A 16,076-nucleotide genomic window follows, 5' to 3' on the forward strand; every position below is an offset into this window, starting at 1 on the left:
ATTACAAAGACTCTCAATTAATTATTTTAGCATTAATTGGTGCCATAGAATTATGAGACTGCTAATGTCCCAAAAAATTTCAACCAATTTGTTTTTAGTACAATTTTCCCTATAAAAGCCATGGGACCAACTGATTTATGAGTCTCCTGGACGTCTTAGCAGTTTAAGTGGCTCCCCTCTCTTCATGGGACTATACCCTAAGTAGTTTTGATTTCTGCATAGGGGTATAAAAACTTGTTTTTGTTTGTTTTTTACTGTATTCACTAAGATGATTTGCCTACAAATGACACAAGAAGCTACAAAAATGATGTTACTTCTATTTTTGAAATGAAAATTGTGTGTGAAAGATCTGCATAGCTTTTTGACAGTTTGTGGTAATTCTGCTCATATATTTGAGTACCTCAAGGAGGCACAAAATGCTCATTAGGCTTCACAAGTTTTGTTTACCATCTTTTACGATTCAGAAGAACCAGTGTTGTGCAATTTGAAAGCTAAATTCATAATAAAGTGCTCTCGATTGATCCATTTCTACTCAGCTTATATAGGCAATGGTGATGTAATAGCAATCACAAACAGTGACATGGAAAGGAGAAATGTTGTGCTTATTGTGATGGGCCAAACAAAATGAATTGCTAGTGATGTATTTGCGTTTGAAAAGAATCACTATGTTTTTAGATGAAGAGCTTGTGGAGTTCTCGTCAGATTTGGAGGCAAGAAGTCAACAAGTTTGATTTTCCTCCTTACTAGCTAATGCTAAGGGGAAAAAAATTATTGACAAAATGTGGGCCAAAATTCTGGAAAAAATTGGGAAAATCCTGATCAACCTTTTTTTGGGAAAATATCTTGATCAAGACAGCAAATCAGAGATCTAGTATCACAACAGATCATTTCCCAGGAATAATAGAATCACATGCCTGAAATAATGATGGAGAACTTCGGAACCACTGGAATAACTATATCTCTGATGCTCACCATATGATATTTCTGCTCTAGTATTTTTTTTCCTCATTATTTCCACCACTTTCTGACAGTATGGTACCTGTTGAATTCCTATATTAATCAGTCAACCTGAAACCCTTTGTAGGAAAAACAAAATATGAACATGCAATCAATCTACAGACCTGGGTGTTTGTTATAGGTAAAAGACGGGCTTGTACTAGAGACAGCCACAAGGGAAAATCACCAGTGTAATTCTCTATTAATATGCCAAAGAAGCGTTCAAGAGATCCTAGGATAGCTCTGTGAATCATTATTGGCCTGTGTTTCTCTGAGTTTGAATCAACATAGAATAAATCAAATCGCTCAGGCAAATTAAAATCCACCTGCATACAGATGTCCACAGTATTATTTCGATTAGAAAAATCAAAGTCAACTCCCCAAGATTATACTAATTAAAATTCATGAGTATAGGCCAAATATGTTTACCTGAATTGTTGAGCATTGCCACTTTCTTCCAAGGGCATCTTCAATCTTAAGATCAATCTTTGGACCATAAAATGCACCTCCTCCTTCATCAATAGAATAATCCCAACCCTTGTCTTGAAGAGCGTCTTTCAAAGCAGAAGTCGCTTTCTCCCAAATATCATCACTACCCACTGCTTTCTCAGGCTTCGTTGATAAGTTGACTTCATAGCTCTTAAAACCAAATTGAGACAATATTACTTCTGTAAGATCTAGAACAGATCTTATTTCTTCCTTGATCTAACTAGGCAAACAGAAGATATGTGCATCATCTTGTGACAAACAATGAAACTCTTAAGAAATATAAAAGAGATAGATTGACTTGTAAATTTCAAACAAATCTTGAAACTGCAGCCCCTGACACCTACTAGATTGAAGATAGATTCATTTTATCGGTTTTAAATTGGTGTTCACGTAGATGTATAACAGAACAAGTCTCGTCTCCTTGTAGAAATGATTAAAACTAATACTAAAAGAGAAAATGAAGAAAGGCCAAAATAAAGTGGGGTCAAATTCAAAATAATGATTTAGTGTCTAATATTCTCTATTCTCGCCTATGAAAAATGCTCTGAATGCCTCTTAAGATATTTCTAAATGATTAGCTTAAAATCTATAGTAAACATGGTTTCTCTTGCTTGTTAAAGATTAATTTAGGGAGTAGTACCAACTCTTTTTCAACGTCTTTGAATGTTAAATACTTCATGCCTTGAAAATGGGGCAGAATAAGTTATCAAGCATGTGTTCCTCAATATAGTATTATAGACAATTATTTTTAAAACGGTCATAAAAACTGTAGATTTCTGCATATAAAGTATAACTGCCATGACAGATCTGTGTGACATAGGATTTTTTATTCTATTACCAATACTGTTCTTTGGCTCTTTATTGAATATGGGTTATTTGATTAAAATTAAATCTATTGCATGAAAAACGAATTCATATATGAAGCTTTGCAGAAGAGACAATTCATCATGCCCATCAAACATAATAATTGTCGAACGAGTTGCCAGACATCACAAAAGCATTCAATTTACTAACAATGAAATATTTGTTATTTTCTAAAACATGTGATTTGAATCTCAAACTCAATAGGAGATTCTTTATCAATTCTGTATAATCAGTGACAATGATATGTTGTTTCTGAAATAGTCAATTCTTCAAGAGCTTTACTTAATATCCATTTGCCAATTTAAGTATTATATACTTCTTGTGACCATGGCACCTTTGCCCCATATTGATACATTATTTGAAACAGATTAATCATGGGGTGGGTATGACATGAAATCCTTACATACAATCTTGTATTGATTTCTCATCTATCATGAAGTTTCTTGTATGTCAATGCCTTTTGACATATTTATGAATCTCTGGAAGTGCATCAAGAACAACAAAATTCTACCAATGGAACAATCTTCCCAACATATAACCATGACATCAAGTACCACATAGAAGAAAGAGTTGTCATCCAAAAGATAGCCTTAATGCAGTGTTCCATGGGAATGCATATTGCATTACCTGGGGAGTGGAAGATGTTCCTGATGTTCCAAACATCCTCAAGACTCAGAGACTCGGAAAGGATGCCATCTTTCTCAGAACTAGATAGCCTGCATCATTTTGTGCATAATGTTCTAAGAAAAGCTAATTTGTTAAAGAAAAACTTTTAAAAGTTAAAGCCTCTAGAAGGTAGAGGTGGGAAGATGATCATTGCAAATTCAGTACATTATATTTACTTTTCAAAATTTCAGCTTCTCCTAGTTTCTTGAAGTTACTTTAGTAGCCATAACCTTTTGGAAAAAAATTGCCGTCCTCAAAACTATTTCCCTGCATCCCTTAGTCCCAGAAGCTCAGAGAAACATTGCCTAAGAGTTAAAAGAAGACATCAGGGAAACTAAAACTATCACCTACCATATTTGCTAAATCACATTGTTAAAAGAACAATTATGAACATCATAAGCCTTTCACTAAGATGCATCTCCAAGGTTGGCAACATTAAAATTTGTATTAGTCCTTAGCTGTAAGATTTACTAATGGCTCCACCCTATGTCATTACCCCTCAACTTCCTATGAATGTAATGGAAGTTTGAACCTCTTTTGTAAGAATATGTCGGTTCAGCATTGTGATAACATTCTTTGAAGGACGAGGATAGTTTTCCATGAGTATCTTGGGGATGTTTCTCTTATCTAGCGATTTAGGATAATTTATCAGATCCTCGAACAAATGAGTAATGGAAATACATGCACTTCCATTTGTATTCTTTCAATCATATTCTAATCAAATCTTTCAAAACCACTCTTGAAAAATAACATCCTCTTTGCTTTATTCACCATAATAACATTAAATTCCCTATAATAGATTTTGTCATCTCAAAATTGACAATTGCAGAAGCTTCAACTTAAAATTTGGTTGTCTCCCCTCTTAAGCTACAACAAATTTTGTAACATAAAATTCAATCCACTGCATCATCATGCACCGGTGTTCCTAGCATAATACCAGGCGTATGCTATGAAACACCATACTTATCAAACATAGATCCCTTATGAAGCATTGGATCACATAAGTAAATTGAGCTATCTCAACCAAGTATTGGCTTATGGCTTTGGAAAGTCAATGTAGGTTCTTTGGCCTACATATTAAAGGCTTGGATGAAGATTGAATGGACAATTTTATTTGGCTTTTTTAAGGAAATGGTATTTGAACTCATAAGAAATTAGAGTGGTGATCTCTTATGAAGCGTTGGAGTTTATGAGTGTATCACAACCTATATGGAGAATTAACACACATTCGTGTGTTTTGGGGTAGGGTGGTTATTTGAGTATATATCTTATGTTTCTTTTCTCGTCTTGTTTTCTCTTATGTCAACACTCTTCTTAATTTTTATAGATTTGGTTTTGTTGCATTATTATCTTCAACGGTCTAAGGAGGAGTTCATTATATTTTCTTCTAGTATCAATAGAGTAAATATCAAATGTCTTACATGAGGAAGTACAAACAACTTTGATAAGTATTACTTTCAACTAGCCAAAAACTATTGTTATTGACACAAAATTTTCTTGTGCATTAACAAGTTATAATTTTTTTTAATGTTGTGATGTTGCTATCAGGATTCAATTGTGTAGTTTTCGGTCAAACTCATTGGTCTATGTTTATGAGTAGTGTTTCACAATAACTTCTTTCTCATTAGAATGAATAGAACAGTAAATACTCATTGCATCTAGGTTTGCTCACGGAGGTGAAGCGTTGGGCTTTCTCGAGATGTTACCCAACCAAGCACCACTCCAACCCAAATGTTCTTGACCATGGAGTTTTTTAAAGGTTAATTTCATGCTCAAAAATCAAGGCTAAAGCACACAATTTTTTTTTTAAAAGGTAATAACAAGTATCTTATTGAGCTTCACTTTGTTTCGAGAATAGTTTAATGTTCTCTACTAAACAGGGCCAACCACGTGAAGGTGGAAGCTCATTTGGCCCCACCCCCCTCCCCCTAACATCACTCTACATTCCTCGTTAACATCTAACATTCATTCATTCTTTCAACCATTAATAAAATGTAACATTCAATCAATATCACATGATAACATTCATTAACACATTAGATTCGTTAACATGCAACATTCATCAATATTCTACATTAACACATAATTTCATGAACATTCATTAGCACATAATTAAATTCATTGAGACATAAAATACAGTCATTATCAATTAAGGTATGTAGTGACAATCATTTCTTTTTTTTCTTTCTATTTCTTTTTTCTATGTAAGCTCTAATAGGAGCATCAGTGTCATCATCAATTCCCCCCTCATCAGTTGTTCTGTTCTCTGTTCTTGATGATCTCAAATTCCTATGCTGTTGCAAAGGGGGGTCCTCTGCAATAACAAATAAAAGAGTTAAATTAAAAATAATTTATTATCATTGTTACAAGTATTTAATTATTTTAAATAACATAATTGTGTCTCTTTACCTGATCTAACCACATCATTTTGTCTGGACTCAACGTCAACACGGTCATGAACATCGACCCCTCGATCCTCTACAGCTGCTATACAAAATGTTACGTTAATCCAAACACCAATTGCAATTACATATAAAAAATTTAATAGCAAATGTATACCTCCACCGCTGGGATGCACATCATGCAAACCTTCGACATCCACAGATTGTGTAGAAGGATTGTCAGGCTGCATTCCAGCATCCTACGCATTGTTATCATTGCTTGCTTAAAACAGATATACTCACTTTATATTGGAACTTAACATCAAATAGACTAATTGGTAAAGTATTCAATTTGAAATAAATTTCATTTAGCTTATTTACCTGTGGTTGAGATGCATCAATATTAGAACCTTCCACACTAATTTCAGCTCGTAGCCATTCAGCCACGGCTCTATAGCCTTGTTGGAAGCCAATTCTCTTATCGTCTTCTGTGAGGCATCTCTTGAACTTTGAGCCTTACATTTTTGCGTGGTATGGTGAATTTTACTTGCATTGTTTCATCAACGCCAATGGAGGGTAGTTAAAATATCAACAACAAATCATCTATATCCATCACAATATAATAGGAGAAAAATGGAGCAGTTTTGATGGAGCAATCTACTATATAAATGTTGCGTGTTTGTATGCTTTTCTTGTACCAACATATTTTCTCCAAATTCTTAAGTTGGGTAAGAGTTAGTTCATCTCTTTGGAAATAAAAATGGCTGCAAGTGCTGTTGCATTCCCTCATTCTTTCAATCACTGCCTTTATTCTCAACTATTGGAGGAAAATTCAGTCAAGGGTGAGATTTTAAATAATGTCATATTAGTGAATCACAAGTTTTCTTCACTAATCTAGATTGCAGAGTCTTGACTTCAATTGTTGAATTGTTTATATTGAATATGAAAATCCACTACTGTTATCATATTCTATTGACCTATTTATAATTGATGAGCTAAATAAGGGAGTCCTAGCATTTCTCTTCACATTATATAAAAAATTTGATACAATTTTTCATTTACTAATACTTACAACTCTTGCTTGAAGTTTCGAAAAACCACCAAAGCCGAGCTTGTGTGTCCCGTGCTTTTCTAGTCTTGCCTTTGTTGCCTTTGATGTGTCAGGCAATCTATGAAAAGTTTGAAATATGTTAGATAGTATAAATATGGAGGTTAATTAGTACATAATTAGATTCTCAACAGTATCACATACCTTGCTGTACTATCCACTGGTGTAATATTATTTTTCTTGTCAGCTTTATACTTTCCATCCAAAATCAGAGCCTGCCACTCAGCCTCAGGAACATAGGGCGGACGCTCGTACCTGGGGTTATCCCATAAATTTTTTTTGTACTGGTCCCTAATATACTTCAAACATAAACCAGCTTTTTCAAGGAGCTTGTTTCTCTCGAATGCACGAGGTCCAAAGAGTTGGGTCATGCTCTCTATAAGATCATCCTTCAACGGTTTGTGTTGGTGATTCCACCTTTTAAGTAAAAAAAAACATGTTAGACTCATAAATGAAGTGAAGCTACCTTTAATATAGTTCAAGAAATGGACGAAAAGGAAAACTATTATAGCAATGATATGAAATCAAAATAGTGGTTTGGGGTTTTAGTTAGGATATGATGTTCCACCAGGTACGCATCGTGGGCCCAAATATTCGCAAACACTCATCACCAAGTTTTCTCCAGAAAAGATCATTCCCTACAAAACAATCATGGGATCATTAGTCGATGAAGAGTGATCAAAAACTAAATTACTATTATATCACTATAGAATAATAATAACTTTAAAGTACCTGGAACTTTGGCTACTTTTAATGGAATGCCTTCATCATCACTGACGATCAATGTGACATCCTTCATCGTTCCCGTACTAGGAACATAGGAACATCCAGGAAATGATGTTGCAGGTCCTATTGTAAAAAGTTTCATAAGTTTCATAAGTCTTTGTCACGATCGAAGTATAAAAGAACAAATGATAATTGATGTTATAAAGTTGTAAAAAAGAAACTATTTGTTGCTGTCATAAGAGAGAAAAAGAGGGATTTGTGTACCAACAGATGGTGCAACAATTGATGCATGTAAGCTACATGTTGCTGACTTAGCAGTCGGAAAGAGATTTGTGGTTGTCTTGGATGGAGGTGGCGTCATCATAGGATTCAATTGATGTGAAGCTGAAGAATAAAATTGTTAGAGCATGCATAAATATAGAACGCGTGAACTAGCATGGACAAGATTGTTAGAGCATTAAAAAAAAGGATTGTTCGAGCATGTATTGTCAATGATTATGATCATTCCTATATATATTCAGTGGAAAACAAAAGTGGGGAATGGAACATGTGATCTACCTGAACCACCTACAGCACCCTCATCATGGGAACGGGGCTCGAAATCAAGCAAAAAACTCTGTAAAGACAACGCATCCATATTTTAATTAATGCCATAAAAGAGCATAACATAAAAACCATTATTGAACTCTTGTTATAATTAAAAATTTCATTAATACTTACTTTTAAGGACTCAGAGGTGTGCAACAATTCAAATGCCCTATCTTTTATTTGTTGAGTCATAGGCTTTATGGTTGCCAAACGTAGAATTTCTTTGCTAATTTTCTTTAAATTAATTTTAATCAAATCGATCGGGTCATCGGTCTCTGCTAAATCGATATAGAAAGGGTCCTCCTCAGGGGGGGCCTGCTGAGGGACTGCAGGTTCCTTTCCCTCCCTCCGACCACTAGCCCTCTGTGACAACAATAGTATTAGTATTATCAAAATTACTCCAAAACAATAAAGAAAACAACATTAAAAAAATAACATTTTGCTTCTATCTGGTTTGCACAATTACAAATGAGTTTTACCTGCTCATGTGTAGATGAGCCGGGAGCATCATCAACATCCCCTCCGGGCGGTTGCTCCATATTGTGCCCCTGTGTCAAAGATGAAGTATAAAAATGTTAGCCAAAAATTTATTGACTAAATGGTATGTTGGAGTCATTGATTAGAAGTTGGTTTAATAGTATGTACCACCCCCATGATAGTAGCCTCGTTTGTATCTATGCGGTTCAAATTTTAATCAATAAGAAGCTCTTCCCCTGAACATATTGATTTTATTGCACAGATGAATACACGATTTCCCTCGCGCACCTCAAATATGCAATTGGGTTGCTTTATAGTTGACCCAGGTCGTGTACTATTTATAAAACCCACAATATTCCCTGTTTCTTTTGGCCTTCCATCAATGTATATAGCCATACTTTTACTTTGATTATTGTCTTGTTGTTGTATATAATTTGCGGAGAGGGCATACCTACGCATACTTTTTTTATATCTAACAATATGCATCCAACTTTTGTAATCGTAACATGGTCCAACATACTCCATCAATTCAGAAACTTTTTTGTAAGACACCTTTATGCCATCCATAGAAAATAGGCCCAAACCATCTAGTGATGATGGTGCTATGCGATATATCCTCTCGTTAACACAAAAATCAGTGTTTATTGGAGGAAGTTCCTTGGGTACCCAATGTTTCTGTAGATGTTGGTACCTCAAGGGCACCTCGATGTCACCTTCCATCTCATCATCATAAGAACATGACCCCCCTTGAGAAAGGAAAAATTTCATGCGTTTATTGAATTTCCTTCTAGTCCTTTGACCTCTAGTTAATCTCCCTGTTCTAGATAAACTGCATGTCTCACTTTCCTCTTCTATTCCTATATTTCCCTCACTCGAGGAAGACACTTCTGACAAATACCTATTCGCCGGTACCTTCAAATGGGAGAGATCTTAGAAGACATCAATCTTACTATTGATAAGTGTATTAAATAGACTGTCTATAAGGAGTATTGACTTATACATGTCGATCCATGAGACTGTGCGGGATGCTCCTGAAAGGGGTTCAATTTCTTGCAAATGTAATTCAATTATCGTGAGCATAATCACATCATAATCATAATCACATCCATCATTAGCATCACATAAAAATTAAAAACATTAAAAGGTACACAATAAAACACTTAAATCAGGCTCACATTATAAGCCTACTAGGGAAGTAGGCCTAGTGAAGGGCTAAAACTGGGTTTTTGTATCAGCTGATGAGTTGAGGGCTTAGTCACCTTGGGGACATGCTATTTGAAGTTGTTTGATGTGTGTGGAGGTGGAGGAAACACCTAGACTAAAGCCACTTGCATAACATTTTGAAATTCAGTTAGATATTTTATATTAATTAAGATAACTGTAATTTCTTCCAAAACCCATTATAATAATTTTAAAATGGATTACTGGTTTCTTTTTACTTACCGTGTAAATCCCATAGATCCAAATACATGTACTGAAATAAGTTTTCTAGTTTTAGTTTGTAAATCAACATACTGATACAATGTTATTCCTATTCTAAAATGAAATGTTAGAGATACTTAAATTATTAACCAACAAATTGGGTAAGCACTTATATTATGTTTTCCCTATGAATTTTATTCTAGGTACAACTTCCTTTTATAGATATTTAATGAATTCCCTTTTCTAAACTAAACACTTACAAATGCTTTTGACTTGAAAGAAAATAAGGCTCAATACATTCACGCATCAATATGTGTTTTAAATAGTTTTATTTAATTAATTTAGATTAATAGTTAATTTAGATTAGCAGTATTCTATTTGTAGTTGAAACTTGTAGCTTTTAAATAGATAATGAATAAACTATGTAACCATATATATAAGACAAATATATTTCTATCAAGAAATGAATATTAAATAGATTAAGGATTGATGGCATACCTCTAAATTCCATCATCATCATCCTCGTCGTCATCATCATCATCATCATCATCATCATCGTCCTCGTCATCATCATCGTCGTCGTTATCATCATCCTCCTCGCCATCATCGTCGTCGTCGTCATCATCATCAACATCAACATCATCTTCATCATCATCATCAATAGCAGCATCATCGTCATCTTCTTCTTCTTCTTCTTCATGAAAATTTGTGTCAGGAACATCATCCAATAACTGTCGATTGTGATCACCATCTACATCATCTTCTACTTCTTCGGTATCTTCTTCTTCCATCGCATTATACTTTATTGGCCTTCCTCTCGGTTCATGTCTAACAACAAATGACCAACTCGGTTTATGTGGAACCTCTGAGTAAAATACCTGCTCACATTGGCTTGGAAGAACATAAGGCTCATCCCCAACTGGCTCAAACGACCTTGTATTAACCATTGTAAATCCATTATCATGTTCAATAACAGTTCTATCAGGATCATTTGGATTAAGTCATAGCTTGTACCATTTGACAACAAAGAGTACTAATTTGAAGGAACTAAAGTCACACTCAATTATCTCATCCAAAATGCCATAGTATCGATTTTCAAACTCTTGAGGATGTAAGTCGTTTCTAGATGAAATATTAGTCACTTGAAAGACTGCAGTTATTCCTGAATCACAAGTTTTCTTCGTGTCATCCAACACTTTGACGTGAAATTTTTGACCATTACAGAACATAGCCTTGTGGTGTTTAACTTGCAATAATATGTGAAACATATCAAAATTATTGTATTGTGAGTTGATAAACATACGGGTGATTAATAAATTTGTACGTACCTGGAAATCTCTTGAACCACGTGCTAAATCTATTTCCCTTTGCGTAACATTGGAATCTTCATTACAATGAGCTTCTTTAACCAATGAAGATACACCTTCCCATGTTAATGTGCGACTAGAATGTTGACATCGTTCAATCCATACCGTCATCCAATCAAGATTGTTTGCAATATACAAATGTAGTGCATCCCACTCTCGAGCACCTATACAAAAAAAAAATAGACAACTTACAACCGATTTATTTTGAAGATTAAGAGATAATTTATTACAATAACATCTTATAATTTATTACCTCTCACTTTCCTCAATGTACCTTTCCCCATCAAGTACTCCCCTTCTAATTTTTTAAAAGGCTCGAGATCCCAAATGTGATCTACATGGATATTTGATGCAAACTTAGGAAGATATTCAGTAATGTACACCATAGTCTGGTATACCATATATCCCTCTACCATAGAACCCTCAGGATGTGCTCTTTGTCGAACCAAAGCCTTCAAAGATTTCAAATGCCTCTCAACCATCCACATTGACCTAGTGTGTACAGGTCCACACAATTCAATCTCCTCAACTAGGTGTATGAGGTAGTGTTCCTGTGCATTGAAAAAAGTTGGAGGTAGACACTTTTGCATTTCACACAGTAAATGAGGAATTCTTCTCTTCCAATAGTTTATATCTTCTTTATGGATTTCTTTAGATGACAACCACCTACATTAAGAGATTCAAGTCACAAAAAATATATAATTATGAGAATTTACAAAATAATATACAATAGATTACATAGCAAGAAAAACAAATCACGAATATAATAAATATATACAACAAATTGAACAGATATTACTGCTTACCTCATATATTTTCCAAGATCGTATATCACTTGTTTGATGTTATTGTTGAAGTGCTCTGGGAGAGATAGAGGAAGCACGTACTGCAGTAATTATAAATCAATCATTTTATTGTTTTCTAACATAACATAACAAACAATTCACGTAGTTTATGAATATATTGTAAATACAGAAGAACATAACTTACCTTGACGAAAGTATGCCAATCATGCGTTTTGAGCCCTGGCCCAAATTCACTTTTTTTTTTATATGAGATTGTTTATGTTCACAGCAAATCCTGTGGGAAATCGAATTTTTCGTATGACTTCTTTTATGGCATCACTTTGCTCCGTTAATAACCATGGAAGGGCATTTATATTAATCTGATCTCTATTGCTATTTGAGTGAATGAAAATTTTCAATGCATGATTGGATTCATGTATGTCATTACAAATTTTGACAATTTTTTCTTTGTCACGCCTTCCATCCAATATTTTCCACAATGTCTCTTTTATATTCTTTCCAATATGCATAGTATCAAAAAAATGCACAATTTGTAAGTGCTCGTAGTAGGGCAACCTACTAAATTGTCTGGGATAGCTTTTTAGTCCCTTGGAAGGTTGTCAGTATTGCCTTGACGACCTTCACGATCATCAATTACACAATTAGTCAACAAAAATCACAATAGAAATATATAAATTACAAACATAAACCATTAGGTGGAATGGCATTACCTCGACGATTAATTCTATTATATTCCAACTTCCATAGGCGAGGTGTCATTCTTCGTGGCTTTGATGTAGTCTCTTCTTTCCCATTGAAAAGATGTTTTTCCGTACTTCGATACTTATGATTCCTGTGGAGGAAGTGTCTACACTCATCAAACACCTACTTTCCTAAACTTTTTGAATGACGAGATTTCATCTTTGGACCACAAACTGGACATGCAAATTTTCCCTTTGTTTGAAGACCTACAAGATAATGATGTAATTGGATTATTAAATATGTTGATTTTTATAATTAGAATTATTGTGCGCAACTTGAATTCACTATAACATACCACAAAAATGTGTTAGCCCTGGGGCATCATGTATTGTCCATGCAAATATTGCATGGAATTGAAATTGTCTTTGTCGTATTGGTCTAGACACGTCATACATAGTGACACCGTTCCATAACTCCACCAACTCGTCGATAAGAGGCTCAATATATACATTCATATCTTTTAATTGATATTTACCTACTTGAATGAACAGTAAAATTACATAGTTATTGTGACCGTTTTACTGCAAGATTTGTAAGTATGTGTAAATTAATAACTATCAAATGATAAGATACCTGGAACAATCATTGCCAACATAATGTGCTCCCTCTTTATTGACATCCACGGAGGAATGTTATTGTTGATAACAAAAACAGGCCACACTGAGTAAACAGATCTCATCTCTCCAAATGGATTGACACCGTCCGCTGCCAATGAAAGCCTGAGATTACGAGGTTCTTCTTTAAAGTGTTGCCACTTTTCCTCTATGTGCATAAATGTCGAACCATCTGCAGGGATTCGAATAATGTCATCTCGACTTCTATTGCGTGCATGATAATCCATCAATTGAGCCAAGCTACTACACCTGAATAATTGTCGCATCCGTGGAATAATGGGGATGTAACGAAGAACCTTTTGAGGCACCTTTTTTGTTAGTCAATCTGTTCGATATCTACTCGTATGACATACAGGGCATTGTGTTGCAAATTCATGTTCTTTATAATATATAATATGATCATTGGGACAAGCATGTATTGCTTCATACTCCATTCCAATATCTTTCATAACAGCAGTTAATTCTCGATATGAGTGAGGTAGAATATTTGATGATGGTAACAGAAACTCGCCTATCAATCTACAACAAAAAATATAAGTTGTTAATATAAACAATATTAGTGGTACATTATTCACCCTTTGTTAACTATAAAGACATATATGACATACCTTAACATACGTGACATTGTTATGTTGGATAAACCATTCATAACCTTCAAGTTCAACAACAACAATATAGCAGAGAGAAGAGTTGTTTGAGAGTCTTTGTATAGGGGCTCGTATGCCTTCTGAAGTAGAGGTACATCGAGGCTATCATCATCATCATGATCAGATACGCTTGGACTAGATGTGTCATGGATCAATGTATTTATACCATCCTCTTCAATTGTGTTTTCTAGCACATGATCGTCATCTTCCATGGGATCATTATCTTCACCTTGGATATTTGCACCTCCATGTTCCTCCACTTCGAAAACCATATTCTTCGGATTGTTGTGGTTCATATCATGTACTTCCCTGGGAAGATCAACCTATATAAAATTGATTAACATAAATAAACCATGATCATCAACTCATCATCAAGTGATTTCATATGTATATAAATTGTTAAAATGATATAATGAACGACTTACCAGTGGATGATAGTCATGCCCCCCTTCAATGTGACCATTCTCCCTACAATGTCTCTTAACTGTTTTGATTAGCAGTCTTCTACGGTTTAAGCCCTTACAAATATTGCAAGGACAATAACATTTTCCATCACCTTTTCTTTTCAAGTTAGACCACAATCTAGCGATTGTCTCCCTGTTTTGTTCTTCACTTATATTATCTGACATGATCGTTCTTTGCAGGAAGCAAAAATCGGGCTATGAAAACTTCGGTCTACAACTTTCACAAACTAAGAAAAACTGTCGAAAGTACACAAACCTTCTTAGACCTAGCTAAATACTTTAATATTTTAAAAATACTTTCTTTGACTTTATTCCTAAGATTATTTGTAAAACTTTGACCAACCGCCTGAAGGTCTTATTTCAAGAGACTTTACAACATTAAGCCATTAAAAGAAATTTCAAAACATATAAGCTAAAAGTCTAGTTAAAATATACATTAGAATTTTAAAAAAAACAATTTTCATACCTGAGCGTGCGGCTATAACTCGTGCAACAGCCTTCTTGCTTAGCTGTAGAAGCTCTCCAGCAATCAAATTATACAAACTACAAGGCCTAACAAAAATTTGAAAACATATAAGCTACAAGTCTAGTTAAAATATACATTAGATTAGATTCAACAATAGCAAGCAATGTTATTCAGAATTAGATTCAACAAACCTTAGCAGTGTAAATAGCCATCTCCTCTAAACTGGACTCCAGACATGAGGGGGCATTCACATACTCTTCCCCTAAAGGTATCCTGAAGAACAAAAGCCACTATTCTTGAGTTTGTGAATTGCACCTTGAGATGAATGAAGCTTAAAGGGAATGAAAATTGTTTTCATACATTTAAATCAAGATGTAATATTTATTCATAAGTATATACCTTGCAAGCACTTAAAATTGTTGTTATATGTGTTGCGGGAAAAGAAGAATTTTATACTTATGTGTATAGACGCACTTCCTGTATGCGATCCAAAGCTTGAATGTTATCAAGTGTGTCCAATGATGGGGAGAGACCTCTATGCAAGCAGAAGATCTGCAATGAAACAAAAGAAAAGAAAATTTTCTTATAGTAAGAACAAGTTTGTTGTGCTGCACAGGGTACCAACAAAATAGTGTATAATATCTTTTTCTTTACCTGGCTTTCAATTCAACATGAGAGCCTTTAATAGAAAAGTCAAGTTGATAACATATTTAACAAGAGCTGCAGGGCAACATAGTTCCTGCGTAAGTCCAAAAAAATGTGTGAGGATTCACATAGATTTGCGTAAGTCCAAGAAGATGTGTGAGCATTGACATAGATTTTGTGAACATTTTCTAGGTAATGAAGATTTTACTGCAAATGGAATGAACCTAGGGGTTGATTGGTAAACTGATTATTTGTATCAAATGGTGTAAAATTGAAACTAAAACTATTTCAACTGGCGACGCCACTCATGGATTGTTCCTCCATATGTTATAATACTTTCTTCACATATCACAAATATGAAATAGAATATGTAGCACACTGAAATAAAGCATTAAAAGATAGTGTCTAAATGTAATTAAATATATGGAACTGGTTATAAGAATTTGTACAAATCGATCAGAATGGGTTGAAATTAGTGCATCTTACTTCAACATTTCATGTAACACAGCCAAATCCAAAAGAAATCTCGCAGACAAACTACCTGAGATTTATAACCTTTATCTTCCAATATCCAATGGCTCCTTATAGGTGTTAATACAAAGAAGCCAA

At 34.4% G+C, this 16,076-nt stretch overlaps 2 protein-coding genes and 1 long non-coding RNA gene across 4 annotated transcripts; all 3 read right to left on the reverse strand.

Annotated features, from left to right (window-relative positions):
- Positions 1-5,136: 5,136 nt before the first annotated feature.
- On the reverse strand, positions 5,137-5,970 carry LOC149535370 (uncharacterized). Of its 2 annotated transcripts, none has more exons than XR_016356678.1 (4): positions 5,778-5,970; positions 5,575-5,656; positions 5,425-5,499; positions 5,137-5,329 (listed from the first exon to the last, which is right to left on the reverse strand). It is a non-coding gene; the product is annotated as an uncharacterized LOC149535370 (long non-coding RNA). The 2 variants fall into 2 exon arrangements; XR_016356677.1 differs by having other exon boundaries at positions 5,425-5,502.
- A 101-nt stretch (positions 5,971-6,071) lies between these two features.
- On the reverse strand, positions 6,072-13,149 carry LOC149535371 (uncharacterized). Its single transcript, XM_089803094.1, has 12 exons — positions 12,927-13,149; positions 11,891-12,837; positions 11,338-11,750; positions 11,046-11,248; positions 8,298-8,366; positions 7,951-8,181; positions 7,789-7,846; positions 7,495-7,614; positions 7,237-7,353; positions 7,073-7,142; positions 6,649-6,921; positions 6,072-6,565 (listed from the first exon to the last, which is right to left on the reverse strand). The coding sequence occupies exons 2-12, from the start codon at positions 11,893-11,895 to the stop codon at positions 6,451-6,453; spliced, it is 1,674 nt and encodes a 557-aa protein (XP_089659220.1). The 5' UTR covers positions 11,896-12,837; positions 12,927-13,149; the 3' UTR covers positions 6,072-6,450.
- Positions 13,150-13,216: 67 nt separating this feature from the next.
- Positions 13,217-14,812, reverse strand: LOC149535372 (uncharacterized). Its single transcript, XM_089803096.1, has 3 exons — positions 14,318-14,812; positions 13,854-14,215; positions 13,217-13,764 (listed from the first exon to the last, which is right to left on the reverse strand). Exons 1-3 carry the CDS (start codon positions 14,519-14,521, stop codon positions 13,566-13,568), a joined length of 765 nt encoding a protein of 254 aa, XP_089659222.1. The 5' UTR covers positions 14,522-14,812; the 3' UTR covers positions 13,217-13,565.
- Positions 14,813-16,076: the final 1,264 nt, after the last annotated feature.

This window comes from Cupressus sempervirens, chromosome 10, assembly GCF_028749045.1.
Source record: "Cupressus sempervirens isolate cs-2001-9-10 chromosome 10, ASM2874904v1, whole genome shotgun sequence".
Taxonomy (NCBI): Eukaryota; Viridiplantae; Streptophyta; class Pinopsida; order Cupressales; family Cupressaceae; genus Cupressus; species Cupressus sempervirens.